This window comes from Gopherus evgoodei, chromosome 7 (assembly GCF_007399415.2).
Source record: "Gopherus evgoodei ecotype Sinaloan lineage chromosome 7, rGopEvg1_v1.p, whole genome shotgun sequence".
Classification (NCBI taxonomy): domain Eukaryota; kingdom Metazoa; phylum Chordata; order Testudines; family Testudinidae; genus Gopherus; species Gopherus evgoodei.
Window position 1 is genome coordinate 74,184,114 of NC_044328.1, and position 14,601 is coordinate 74,198,714.

The following is a 14,601-nucleotide window of genomic DNA, read 5'->3' on the forward strand; positions in this document are numbered from 1 at the left end:
GCTAATGTACATGTGGGTGGGGTGGGGTGGGGCAGGGGTGTTCCCTTTTGTGCAATTAGACAGTTGGAAACCTAGGCCCTGGGGGTTGATATTTGGGGGGGGGGGTGGTTGATGCTCCAGGGCAGGAGGGTCCAGGCCTTGACTTTGGCCCTACGTGGTAGATACGGGGGCGAGGGGTTTGATGCCCCAGTGCGGGGCGGGGTTAGTGTGTGTCTGAGGGGAGGAGTCACACACTGATAGGCAGGAGACGCTTCGCGGGCGGAGCTCTTTAGGCTGTTGGCGGCCACCATAGTACAGGCTCTGCTCGCTGTCTGAGCGGTGAGTCCGGGCCGGGTTGGGTCAGGAGTCGCGGTAGGGAAGGTACCGGAGCCGGTAAGGGCCGTTCCGCCGGCCCCCTCTCCCCCCAGCTCTGACCCCGGCGCAGGCCCTTCCCACCCAGGCCCGGCCCCCGCCCGGCCGATCCCTCCACGCAGGCGCGGGCCCGGCCCTGGCGCGGCCACTGACAGGGAGCCCGCTCCCGCCCCGAGCGCGGCAGTCCCGTGCCCCTGGCTCCCCCCACAGCGCTCCGCGCCCCGCCCGTCAGACACGAGCTGCCGCCCCACGGACGGGCTGGAGATCTGTGGCGTGGGCGCTCTGGGCCCCTACCTGCGGGCTGGTTTCACCCGTGGGTCGTTGCACAGTTGTCTGCTGATGGCCATTTCTGCGGCCTCTGGCTTGAGAGTTTCAGTAGTTCTCTGTATTACAGTAGCATGCAGAGGCCCAGCCGTGCTCGGTGCTGTATGGACACATAGTGAGAGACAGTCCCTGCCCCAAGAAGCTTAGAGTCGCCAGGCAACACAAGTAAAGGGTGGAGGAATAGAAGTACTGTTTTCCCTTGTGAGATTATGTAAGAGAAGGGTTCTCAAACGGGGGGGTTGGGAGGTTATTACATGGGGGTTCACGTGCTGTCAGCCTCCATCCCAAACCCTGCTTTGCCTCCAACATTTATAATAGTGTTAAATATATTTTAAAAGTGTTTTTAATGTGTGGGGGGTCGCACTCAGAGGCTTGCTTTGTGAAAGGGATCACCAGTACAAAAGTTTGAGAACCCTTGGTGTAAGGGTACATGGGAAGTGAGTGGCAAAGCTGGGATTGTGATCCAGTTTCCTGTGTCCCGGGAGCCGTCCATTCTGTGTACAGCAGTGTAATGTAGAGCTGAGTATTAGCTCTGTATTCTTGAAGGAAGGTAGAAAGTCCTTTTGTAGGTTGCAGTGTGTTATACTGAGTCCTGCCTTCCAAAAAAAAACCCTCATTTCAAGGGGCAGTGGCTTTGCAACTGGGGTTAGAGCCATCCCGGTGTCTCCCCTCTGGGTTCCTACTGCCTGATGTTTACTTTTATTTATCAAAATAGGCTCAATCTAGGACAGTGAGAATTAGTGGGGAGGGAGATCAGGGAATCTGAATGGAGTCGTATGTAGTATAGCTAGGGCTTCTGATTTAGGTTTTAACTGATAAACACCAATAAAACACCTATGATTAAAAAAAAATCTGTGTTTATCCAATCAGCACTGGAAATGATTACTGAATTCATGCCGACTACACCCCTTTCCCAGTGCAGTTTGTTTATACAGGCGTTGCTCCCTGGTTTGTAGCTAAGCGCTTGTCTACACACAGCTGTAATGTGGACTGCAAGGGTGTGATTTCTGAAGTGCAATAACTGCACATTAATAGGTCCATGTAGACCCTACTGGGTGCAAACAAAGATTTCCTAGTTGCTGTGCAGTGCAGTTTGAAACTGTACTATACGTATGTACAAAGAGAGAGCTCCAGAAACCCCTGATTTTTGGACATCTATACGGAAGTCAAAAAATTGCTAAAAATAAATTCTGAAAAATGAAATTAATAAGCCCAGAAAAACAGAAGCCCTAAGTATAACCTAGTGTATGTGGCACTGGACTATCACTCCGGAAACCTGGTCTTAATTTCCAGTTCTGCCATTGGCTTCCCTCTCTGTGCCTCCTTTTCTCTTCTGTAACATTGAGCTACGGGTACTGACCTCTGTAATATAGCGCTTGAAATCTAAAGACAAAAAGTACTATACAAGAGCTAGATATTGTTTATTCCAGGAGGAAGTTTTGAGACTTGGGTTGGGTGGGGAGGTCTGCAGGAAAGGATTTCAGGTTGACAGTGTTGGGATTGTAAAAGAGGGAGTTGAGCTTATTAAAGGGGGATTGGGAATGCTGTTATCAGGCCAGTTGTGGGGTTCTGGTTGCTGTTACTACAGTATCAGTTGTAGCTATTTATAATGCCTCCATCACCACAGTAGCTGGGCACCTGTGTTTCCTGTGTAGATGACAGATTGCTGCCTCCTTCAGCAGTGTCTGTATGATCCATCAACCGTCAAGAAGATGAGAGAGAATGTTTTAATTTTGACAGCTGGGTATCTCAATACAGTATTTTCTCTTCCCTCATGTCCCTGGTGGAAGGGACTTATCTGACCTGCTAGACCTAGCTTCCCCCATTGCCAGAGTACTGTTTCCTTCCTTAAGGGCATTTGGCAACAGATCCTGGCTAAGTGAGGCTTCTGAGAGTGCTGAGACTCTGTCAATAGTGGCTGAGACTTGGCATTACCTGGGATCTGTCAACTGCTCCCTTCCTGCAGATAGTGTAGGACAGTGGTCACCAACCTTTTTCATCTGGCAGGCAGCAGATGACGAGCCATGGAGGACTGTGGCGGCGGATGAGCATCTGCCGAAATTCCGCCGACTAGCGGCAGCGTCAATAGGCGTCGCCACCATAAAGTAGCATCATCCAGAGGCGTCGCTGCCGAAAATCGGCGGCATTTCGGCAGCAACACCTCTGGATTATGCAGCTTGTCGGTGGCATTTCAGCAGATGCTCGTCTGCCAGCCAGTACACGGGTGCACTTAGACGCTGTGGCGGGTGCCATAGCGCCCGCGGGCACCGCGTTGGGGATCCCTTGTGTAGGAATTGGTATGTCTAATGAAAGAGCTCTTGCGAGAAGCCTGAACTTTCTCAATGACCTGAGATGTTACTTCTAGAATCTAGATAGAACGCCTGATGGTGCACTCTCCCTGTGAATCCTGCTGGTTTATTCATTTTACAGCTCTCTGGCTCTTCTTACAGCAGCCAGAAGAGGTTGCTAGAAGACTGTTTCCTTACTTTGAGGGTCATTAATCCTGTCCTGGATGTAGAGAGAAACAATGTGCAGAAACACCATGACATTCTGAAGGCTCTTGGTTACTGACTGCCCTTGGTCTTGTCTATCTGTGTAGGGCTCAGAGCTGCAGTTTTGCCTTCAACCCTGAGACAGCAGACTGGTGTCCTGAAAACCCCTCCTATTGTGGAGTGAGACATTGTTGTCCTCAAAAGCCCCACAGTGCCATTCAATTGAATTGAATTGATTTCTCAGCCAAAGTAAATGGAAGGTGCCTGGAAGGCCTGTGAGATTGTAACCTCTTGGCTGGATCACTCTAATCCACTTTATTTGGGCCTGCCTTTGTTCTGCTGGCACCAAATGTGGTAGCATAACTACACCACTGGCCTAAGAACCAGGGTTGCCCATGCTCTGAATTGGCAGCCTCTTCAACAGTGCAGTCCAGGGTCTCTCTTTTAGTATTGCTAATATGTGGCTAGTCCGAGTGACACACTCTCCATTATTATTACTTGTGTTACTGTAGCATCCAGGAGTCCAGATATGGACTTCATTTTGCTCTCTATATAAACACAGAATGGTCCTTGCCCCCATGGGATTAATATCCTAGTATAACACAAGAGCTAACAGGTGGATACAGACAGATGGGGGAGTACAAGTAAACAGTGAGAGCGCTGACCAGCATCTTGGGTTAAGTGTTTTGTAGGCCTCATGGCAAAGGAGCGCTCTGAGGAGGGAGCCGAAGGTGAATTACGCATTGGTTTTGTGGCTGTTTATGCAGCCAACCTCCCAAGCATGTGGCCAGCGGGAGAGAAAGCAGGAAGATGTTTGCAAATGTAACAAGTGGGTACTGGCATCAGGGTCCGATCGAAGGCGAGCACCGACAGCTCTGTAGCAAATGAGATCTGATAGTCAGGGGAGAGATTGATGATGAAGGGCCTTGAAAGGGAATGTCAGAAGCTTATGTTTGCTGCCCTGCAGAAGGGGGAGCCGCTGGAGGATTCACAGAGAGGAATGACATAGGATAATGATCTTTGCAGCAGCATTGCCAGTATAGAGTCAGGCTGACCAATGCACTCTTTGGTGTGCTGTGTCCTGCTGAGGTAGCTGAGATCAGCAGGGTTGGGACTACCAGCTGTCCTAGGTATTGAGTGCAGTCTCTATGGGACTTAGATGCAAGACCTTCCCTTGACATACTCTAGGGTACATGTGATGTCCACTCTGGCCAGGCTCAAGACAATAGATTCTTTTATAGTTTATTTGCACTTCATTGCTCTAATTTAGATGGTAAGCCCCCTCCTACCAGGGGCTTTCTTTGTTTTTTGCCTGTTAAATTCCAGGCAACAGCAATCAACATGGGGACAGGGAAGACCTGTCCCAATCTCTAACATCAGTGTGGTCCACAAGTGCTCAGCGTACTGGGGGTGTTGGCAGCTCTACCTGCCTCCAACAAGTGCCTGCTGCTTCCCTCTCCCTCATGTGCTAGAAGCAGGCGAAACTTATCTGTCAGTTTCACTCCCCATGACTAGTATGGGGAGCTGACCATGAGGGTTTTTCTGGAGCCATGCCAGAGATAGGTGCCTGACAGAGAGTCCCTACAAAGGAAGGGGGCAGAGCATGCACTTCAGGGCATGAGAACAAACGTATAGCTCTCTGTCTTCCATGAGTTGCTTTGCCTGCTGCTGCTGAGGGAGAATCTTTCCGCCCCAAAGTCCTAGGATGCCTAGGGAAATGGTCATGTGATCTGTGCTGTATAGCCTCTGCTCAGATCTCCCTGGGCCTCTGATAAATTAGAGTGAGCTTAGCATGAGAATAGCAGCAGGTAACATGAGCTTCAGTAGATTCCACAACAGATTAACACTAACAGCATTAAAGAAATTCTGATCAAGCAGCCTGCCCTGTAATGAGAGGGGAAGGCCTTTGGTGGGGGAGAGGGACAAGAAGGGTGTCAGAGCTACCGCTTGCTAGCTTCAGGTACACAGGGAATGCCTACCAGACTCCCCCTCTGCACACACTTCTGCTAATTAGTGGCCCTGGCAGAGACAGCTCCAGCGTTTTTGCTGCCCCAAGCGGTGGGGGGGAGCCATGATCTGTGGCAATTCGGCCACAGCTCTATCCGCCGCTGCTTCAGTTTTCGGTGGCAATTCGGCAACAGGTCCTTCCCACTGAGAGGGACTGAGGGACCTGCTGCCGAAGAGCCGGACATGCCACCCCTCTCCGTTGGCCGCCCCAAGCACCTACTTGCTGCACTGGTGCCTGGAGCTGGCCCTGGGCCCTGGTTACATGTAGGCCAAATTAAGTCTGGAAGCAGTTTCAAATCTGATGTCTAACACACTTTGACTGGCCTTTGGGGATGGGCCCCTGAAATCAGAGAACGCATCCGTGTCAGAGAACTCTGCTAAGAATAACCATTCCAGTTCTAGCATGGATAGGGCAAACTATCAAATGCAGATACTTCCTATGTCTGGCCTATGCTAATGAGTGTGACTGTGTCTATTCAATAGAAACGTGTAACGCAGCTCAGATTCTAGAGGTCTAAAGCTCAGTCCTAACTGTGTTCCAGTAGCCAGTGGATTGCGGAGGAGTTTGGAATATTACTGTGTTATGCGTATTGCAATAGTGTCTAATCCCATTTCCCAGGAATTAGGGAACCTTATTTCCCATTTTGCAAGCAGGGGCAACTCCTGTACTGAAATGCTGAGTGACTTGCCTGGGGTCGCTGAGGGAGTCATTGTCAGAATGGGAGAAGAACTCAGCACTTCATGATTTTGAACCACTAAACCACTTCTGTCATAAACAGATAGTTAAGGGTTAATGTCTCTTTTACCTGTGAAGGGTTAAGAAGCTCAGTAAACCTGGCTGACATCTGACCAGAGGACCAATAGGGAGACAAGATACTTTCAGATCTTGGTGGAGGGAAGTCTTTTGTTTGTGCTCTTTGTGGTGGTGTTGTTCGCTCTCGGGAATGAGAGGGACGGGACATCAATCCAGGCTCTCCAAATCTTTCTGAATCAGTCTCTCATGTTTCAAACGTGTAAGTAATTAGCCAGGCAAGGCATGTTAGTCTTATTTTTGTTTCCTCAACTTGTAAATGTTTCTTTTTGCTGGAAGGATTTTACCTCTGTTTGCTGTAACTTTGAACCTAAGGCTGCGGGGGTGGGCCCTCTGTTCTATAGGAATCTGATTACCCTGTAAAGCATTTTCCGCTCTGATTTTACAGACATAATTTTTACCTTTTCTTTTTTTTTTAATTAAAAGCTTTCTTTTTTTAAGAACCTGATTGATTTTTCCTTGTTTTAAGATCCAAGGGGATTGGATCTGGACTCACCAGGGATTGGTGGGGGGGAAGGAGGGGGATGGTACATTTCTCCTTGTTTTAAGATCCAAGGGGTTTGGATCTGTGTTCTCCAGGGGATTGGTGAAGTCCCTCAAGGCAACCCAGGGAGGAGACGAAGTTTTGGGAGGACAGAGAGTGCCCCAGACACTGGAATTCTGGGTGGTGGCAGTGTATGCCAGATCTAAGCTAGTAATTAAGCTTAGAAGTGTCCATGCAGGTCTCCACATTTGTACCCATAAGTTCAGAGTGGGGAAGGAAACCTTGACAACTTCTTTCACAGTTCACAAACTGAAGCAGAATTCCAAGTGATTTTCCTTTTGGGCCTTTGAATGATATTGGAGTGAGACTGATGTGCATTACCTAAATCAGATAATGTAGCAGTTTGCCTTGTTCTGTGTTACCACATCTCTTTTGAGTTTTGACTTTTCCCTGCTCATTTTCACTTTGTGTATGTGTTGGCATCAGTATGTTCAGTGAGCTTACAATCCTGTGAGTAGCTTAGCTTGAATGCCCTTCTTTAGCTAAATGAAACCAAACCCAGACTAATTTAGACCCCTTTCTGGTAACTGAGGGTCCTCTATAGTGAGAGTATGGGAAGAGCTCAAGCCCCAAAGTAGAGTCACATACTGGAACCTGGGTTAATTTGGGTTTTTTAATGAATTCTCAAACACCCCAACTTGGCCCTGCTAAATGCTATTCACCCATCAGGATTTATTTTATCATTTTACAGGTAGGCAATTAGATTTTGCGGCTCGGTTGGTGAATTTCCATACTGATGTTGCAAGACTCTGCTCACCCTGATATAAATCTCTTCTAGAGTCCAGAAAATGAAGTTAAAGGAAATTGAGCGAACAGCTGTTCAGGTGTGGAGTCCAGCATGCAATCACCCCATCTACCTAGCAACAGGTACAGCTCCCCCTAACCAGGGGATTCACGTCAGAATGAAACTGTGAGCCACACAGGTAGTGTAACCATCCATTATGTGCATTGCACAGAGACAGGACCATCTTATATTCCATCAAGAACCACTTGAATTCTTTTTGGAGCTTTAAAGTGATACTGACAAGATAAATATCAGGATCTATTTTTTTAAGAAGTGACTAGAGACTTTTGGATGCCCAGCTTGATACCTTGAAGAAGACTGTTTTTCAGAAGGCAAATTCTCAGACCTTTCTAATCTAACGTCTAAACAAGCCAGTGTAAAGTGTAAAGGCACCTGGCATTGGCCACTGCCAGAAGACAGGATACAGGGCTAGATGGACCATTGGTTTGACCCAGTATGGCTGTTCTTATGTATAAATTTGGACAACTGATCACTTTTTAAAAATTTAGTGCCACATATTTTAAAATGACTTTGCGCTTTATTTGGCTATATAAACACCTCCAATTATTCAGCATGATCGGACCTTACAAATCATGCACTTGCTTTTCACCATGTATTTCTTCTCACTTCACTGTTTGAACTCTGGACCACAGACTAATGTTCTCTTTCAGTAGGGTCAGTTTCACTTCCTGTTCTTCAGATGCTATTGCTTTTGGGTTTCTGACACTGCAAAGTGAACAATCAATATGAAGTTGTTAGCAATGGAATTCCAAACTGTTTCTATTTGCATTGTTCAGCCCTCAAACTTTAGGTTTCGCTTAAACTCTTAGCAATGTCCCTTTAATATCTGATTTGCAGAATTTGCAAATTCCTTGGATGGGCAGCTGTACAGGCTGATATAAATGAGGAGCTGATGACCTGACATCACTACAGCATGACAACAAGCAAGCTGTGTCTCCTGTCTAGGGCGGTTCTTGGCTCCCATTTTGTCTTACTTTTTGCCTATTCACTCACACAAACTTTCTTCGATTCTGGCTATCAGGGCCTCTCTACACTACAGACGCAAGCATGTCCAGGCAACTAAAGTTCAGTTGATTATAAGAGTAGTTCCAATTTGCAATCTAGACTGATCCTTAATTGTGTTTTGTAACCAGGCTGCATCCATGGTCAGCCCAGAAGCACTGGCTGCAGTCCCTATAGATCAGGAGCTGCACAATTTCATAGTTTGGATCACTTTTTGATAGGGTCTGTCTCCTGTGCACCTTCTTTCCCATTGGCAGTCAAATAACGTCCCTGTGGCAACTACAGCACTTGCTTGCATGGGAAAGCTACATTAGGAAATTACTCAATGTATCTTTAGTTGCTTTTACTTTAATGTAGCAGCCGGAAACAAGGAAGAGAACCCGCACCGCATTATGGAAGACCAGCAAATCATAGTTTATTAGGATTGGAAGGGACCTCAGGAGATCATCTAGCCCAACCCCCTGCTCAAAGCAGGATCAATCCCCAACTAAATCCCCCAATCCATAAATGGCCCCCTCAAGGACTGAACTCACAACCCTGGGTTTAGCAGGCCAATACTCAAACCACTGAGCTATCCATCCTTGAGAAGTCCTAGTTAAAGAACCTCTGGTGTAAATTAGATCTGGAAGGTCTGACCAAGACTTTAGGAACACAATTAAGGCTCAGTTTACAATACGAATTGGAACCATAATTGTAATGAGGGTCACTGAAATAGCTGCATTAGTACTGAAGACAGGGTCTTTGTGGGGCGAGGGTGGAAGTATTGAGGGAGAAGGCCCAGGGACTTTATTTCTGTTGTTCAAAGGGAAAGGGACATTTAATTAAAATTCTCAGGATCAGAATTTCTTGAGGAAGATCTGATCTCTTTTTAAAGCCTGTGTCTTAACATGTGGTTCTCTGAGCTGTACAAGCAGGCTGAATGCTCACACAGGGCCATGGTAATACTGACCATGTTTAAAGAACTGGCTTATTTTGCCGTTCAAGAGCCTTGTTCTTTATGTACCCGGGGCCCATGGAGAATTCTCACCTGTCCCCTCTCCATGTACCTTTGCCTAGGAACATCTGCTCAGCAGCTGGATGCCTCCTTCAGTACAAATGCCACCCTGGAAATCTTTGAAATTGACTTCAGGGACCCTTCCCTGGACATGAAGTGCAGAGGAATCCTTCCTGCTTCCAGCAGGTACTGGTGCTTCCTGTTAACATATTGGTACAGTCGCTGGATCTGAATAATGACCAATGCAGGGTGAGATGTGGGGGTAGAGGGGAGTGAGTTCAAATCTTCAGGGTTAAGTTGATCACATGTCAGGGCCTGGAAAGAATCCTGCCCAGCACGTGTCCTCCAATGCGTGCGCATTGCACAGCTTGGTAAGGTGGAAGGAGTTGGCCAACTCATCTGTTCAGCTGGAGGACCTTGGTACATCCACATTGATCAGTGGGGAAATCTGAAGATGCCATAGGATAGTTAGGGGTGGATGGGTGAATGGTGACTATTGGCTCACGTCCCATGTAATATCTTGATGAGGATATGAAATTAGAAGGCCATGAGATGGAGTAGTGAAACTGAGCGTGAAGGGGCTGATGGTAAACCTATTCACCAGGCAATTTATTAATAAGAGGCAGAGTCTTGGGGTTCAGGGATATTTACACCACAGAACTGCAGCAGTGCGGACGCCCAGTGTAGATGCACTCCACTGATATAAAGCAGGGCTTGCCGTGGTGCAATATACCCTGGTTTCCACCCAGGATGTGTGTCACCATTTTCACAGATTTCAAGGCCACAAGGAGCAATTATGACCCTCTAATCTGACCTCCTGTATAACACAGGCCAGAGAATTTCACCTAGTGATTCCCACGTCCAGTCAGGGCAGTGTATTTAAACTGGGTGTTTAGATTGGTGTAACTACATCAGTGCAAATCTCCCTAATGTAGCTGTGCTCGTACTGGGCTGACCTTTGCAATTCTGCACCTTCAAAGGTGTTGGGGGGAGGCACAGCTCTTGGGTGATGAGGACCCATTGCCCTCTGAGAAGGAGAGTTGCCCTTTGAGATGGAGGGTGATGGGATACCTCTTGGGGTGTTCGATGGGTGTGAGCCGGGAGCGTAGTCCCCTGGAGCTGGGATTCTTAGCAAAGGTGACTGTGTGTGAGTTAGCATGAACTGACTCATGTCAGGTGCTGTTGCTCTGCCCTGATTTTACTCTGGCGAGGTTTCTTTTCTCTCCTTAGGTTTCACAAGCTGATCTGGGGCAGCTTTGGAAACGGGCCGTCTGATTCCTCCGGGGTGATTGTTGGTGGAGGGGATAACGGAATGCTAACACTGTTCAGTGCAACCCAGATTCTGACGTCAGGGACAGAGTCTGTGATCGGACGGCGGGAGAAGCACACTGGCCCCGTTCGAGCTCTTGACTTTAATCCTTTCCAGGTGCACAGCCAGTGAATTGTTACAGCTGTCCTCTACCATGACCTTGCACAGCCATCCTGGCTTCCACACTGACTAGCTCCCACGTTCAGAGGGATTAAGTCTTGAGTGGACAGCCTGTAAACTGGAGCAAAGAAGGGGCTGCTTGTAAAAGCACTCAGTTGGGACTCAGGAGATCTAGGTTCAGTGCTTCGGATTCCCTGTGTGACCTTGTCGCTTCATCTCTCTGTGATGAAGTACTAATACTCCCTTTGTCTTGTCTAGCTACAGTTAGTTCTTTGGGGCAGGAACACTCTTAGTATGTGTTTTACAGTGCCTAGCACAGTGTGGCTTTGATCATAGTTGGAGAATCTAGGCACTATTGTAAGACAAAAATGTCATCATTGTCTGAATGCTGGGGTGTCTGATGGTCACAGAGCCCTAGGTGCCAATCAGGGCTTGCCGCAGCCCTTGTGGAGGCTCTGCACCTTCCTGGACAGAGCTTGGAATGCCTTCAGCTCTCGACCATCAAGCTGTGTTTAGTGGGACTGGGAAGCTGTGGCATTCTGCCCCTTGGCAGGGTGTGCTGGGGAAGTCAGGCACTACACATGTTCTGAACATGCAGCTTACTAGGCAAAAAAAAAGATGTGATCCACAGCCATGACTAGTCATAACCTGGATAATTCCTCTCTGCTCCCCAACACTCCCCCTGCAGACCCAGTGGAATACAGGCTTCATTTCTAACCCCAACCTGTTGTCACTGTGCACTATTAAATAGCTGCCTTTTTCACCTTACAGATGGTTGTGTTTCAGAGATCCCTGTTTGTGGTCAGTCTGCCCAATCTGCTCAGTACTTTAGGATCCATTGGGGTAGCAGGTGCCAGAGATATAAAATAATTGCAGTGCTCTTCTCCTCCCTCACCCCAGTCCCTAAGGTCCACTTGGGGTTCTGCCTCCCTTCCCCTTTGTACTGTGGACACATTCTCTAGTGAGGGCCCACCGCACCAGCAGGGATGCGTTCTGTGCTGGGCCATACCAGTGACATATTCCACATAGCTCACACCTCCTATTGTTTTGTTGTTTTCTTTGGTTGTGGTTAGTCTAAGGAAGTCTGTTCTCTTCCCCCAGGGATGCCCTGAGTGGAGAGATAACAGTGCTTTTGCTTTTCCCGCAGTGTAACCTCCTGGCCTCTGGGGCCAACGATTCTGAAATTTACATCTGGGACTTGAATAACTTCAGTGTGCCAATGACGCCAGGGGCTAAAACTCAGGTAAAGGGGCTTCTCTATGGTCAGGGTCCTTGCTCACTAGAAGTGCTGCGTCCCTGGACAGATACTTGAGACTGGAGGGAGGGCGGGAGGGATCCACTCCAGTAATAGCCTGGGATCCATCTGATAGGTGGGGCATGGAACTGACCCAGTCAGTTGCTGGGGAAATAGATCAGAACCTAAGAGTGGGCTCCTTTTCCGGGAGATGGCAGAGGTGGTCCATGTGACAGCGGGGAGGTTGTGCAGTGTTGGCGGGTGCTGCTGGGCTGGGATAAGTTCTCAATGGAGTCTTTGCACTAGGTGGATTTGAACAAGATAACCAACCAGTGTTCATTCTCTAGCTGGGTAGGTCAGGCTCTCTGTAATACCCTTATCAGGCCTTTCTGTGGAAATAAGGGATCTGCTAGCGACCTTGTGAGATACCAGAGGCTTCAATTAACGTAATACCACAGCACAGCCAATGAGCAATCGTTTGTGGGCGGGGGTGGGGATTATCTGTCTCTCCTGGATGCTGTCCCTTGGCTTTAAAGGGGAAGCAGCCCTTTCCAATAGTGATTTATAAGTGAGCTCCCCTTGTGAGCAACACAATCTGCTGTTGTTCACTCAGTGAAAAGACTGCTGAGCCTCTCCTGGGATGGAACACCCTCCTTGCCTGCATTATGATAGGGCAAGAGGAGTTAGCCCTGGATTCTGTGTACTCCTGAGATGCTGCAACAGGTCCTCTTCCCATGTATGTTCTATCACTAAGGTCTCTAGTCTGCAGCCTAATCTCCATATATCCCAGGCTGCTGAGCCATTCAGCCCTGTCTGACTCCGTTGCTTCCCACTGACATTAATGCTTCATGATGCACGTGGCTGATACAGACTGGCATGGAATTCAGTATATGCTTCCTAAACTTCATGGCCTTTCCTAGGTAATATTCCCATCCAGAATGGCGTTTTCCATAGTGTTCTCCACCTAAAGGTTTCCCCAGCCCTAGCTGGTTGCCATCGGTGCTGCTGATGTTTCCCACCTAATCAGCAACTCAGTCTATCAGTGATTGTGGCACAGAATTTACAGATCCTCTGGGAATGCGTTTGAGCCCCTAGTGTACTCTGAGACAAGCCAGTGATGGTGACTCAGTGCTGGTGTTCCCCTACATGGGTATAATGAACCTGTGGCTTCTCTTACCTCGTCAGCCTCAGGAAGACATCAGCGCGGTGTCCTGGAATCGTCAGGTGCAGCACATCCTGTCCTCCGCTCACCCCAGTGGGAAGGCCGTCGTGTGGGACCTTAGGAAAAACGAGCCCATCATCAAAATCAGCGACCACAGCAACAGAGTGAGTGGGGGAGGGACCATGGGCTGGCCTCCCAGGGCTGGACTCTGTTTCCCTGCAGCCCACCAGTGCAAAGGGGCTGTAAGGCAGCTGCATGGTACCCTGGGGGAATAGCCCCGGAGCAAGAGGCCTTCTGTGCAAATGGCAGGGATGACTCTGCAGTACCCACCCGTCCCATGGGAGGCACCTTTGTGCAGGGCATCTGGTGTGCAAAAGAGCCTGGCCGGGGCATTCTTACATCTTAGGGATTCTGTACCACTGCGGTGGCCCAGAGTGGCCTGGTGTTTGTCCCTCTTAGCACGCTGAAGAGAGAGGCCAAGGATCAAATGGGCCATGGGAACAAACTGCCTGCCTGCTCTTTAGTGTGCTCCCTCCAGATCAGTTTTGAGGCACACAGGCGTGTGGGAGGTGTGTGAAGAATTGATGCCACTGCTGTGCTGTACGTGGGGTGAACACAGGGCAGCACTCTCCTGGGCTGGGAATCTGCACCTTCCACCAGCACCAGGTTCACGTTAAAGCAGCGAAGGATAGAAATAAAGGCACCTATCTGGCAGAGAGCAGAGGAGCTGCAGCCAATTGTCTGATGTTTCCATATGTCCTGTTGCTGTTACAAATGTTTCTCTGGGGAGGGGAGAGCCAGATTCTCGTATGTGTGGGCCAGCAGTCAGGTGAACATGTGACCTTGGCGGGGTGAGATGTGTGCTACAGAGGCAAGTCTGGGATCTCCATCTCCAAGGCAGATGGGGAAAAGTGTTCCTTGGGCAAGGATTGCATTAGAAGCTCCATGGCTGGTGAAAGAAAAGAAAAAGTCCTTGCACACTAACCAAGTGAGAAATGAGACCCTTTGCTCTCCCTTTGCCTACGGTGCACTTGCCCTGGAATTCTAGCTCATTCCTCAGAGGAGTGTTGTCTAGTGGACTGATCAGGGTACTTGTGAGTTTTAATCCTGGTTCTTTTACTGATTTCCTGTGTGGCCCTGAGCCAGCTCCTACATCTGTCTGCTTAGTTTCCCCCATCTGTGTAATTGGTGCACCAATGTTTACCTTCCACACAGGGGTTTTATGAAACTTAGCTGGTCTCTAGTGCTCTGGAGAGTTAAATACTAAGTGTTATGTCTCTGGGCCACTGAGGGCATGTCTACACTACAATCTGAAGTCGACCTAAGTTAGGTCAACTTACAGCCATTGCAGTAATTACTGCGGTGGCTGATATCCACACTACCCTCCTCCTGTTGGTGATGTGCATCCTCACCAGGAGCGCTCCCACCAACTGAAGAGGATGCAGT

General features: G+C 48.6%; 1 protein-coding gene across 5 annotated transcripts in view; it reads left to right on the forward strand.

Moving 5' to 3' along the window:
- Positions 1-229: 229 nt before the first annotated feature.
- SEC31B (SEC31 homolog B, COPII coat complex component) overlaps positions 230-14,601 on the forward strand; it is a 41,298-nt gene continuing 26,926 nt past the window's right edge. For 2 of the 5 annotated variants that reach the window (XM_030568465.1, XM_030568469.1), the window contains exons 1-6: positions 230-318; positions 7,308-7,396; positions 9,393-9,516; positions 10,561-10,756; positions 11,907-12,002; positions 13,179-13,319. In XM_030568465.1, coding sequence (XP_030424325.1) covers positions 7,318-7,396; positions 9,393-9,516; positions 10,561-10,756; positions 11,907-12,002; positions 13,179-13,319 — 636 coding nt within the window. In that variant the 5' untranslated portion in view covers positions 230-318; positions 7,308-7,317. Of the gene's footprint in view, positions 373-6,157; positions 6,188-7,307; positions 7,453-9,392; positions 9,517-10,560; positions 10,757-11,906; positions 12,003-13,178; positions 13,320-14,601 lie in introns of those variants that run through there. The other 3 variants (XM_030568466.1, XM_030568468.1, XM_030568470.1) reach the window with 3 other exon arrangements.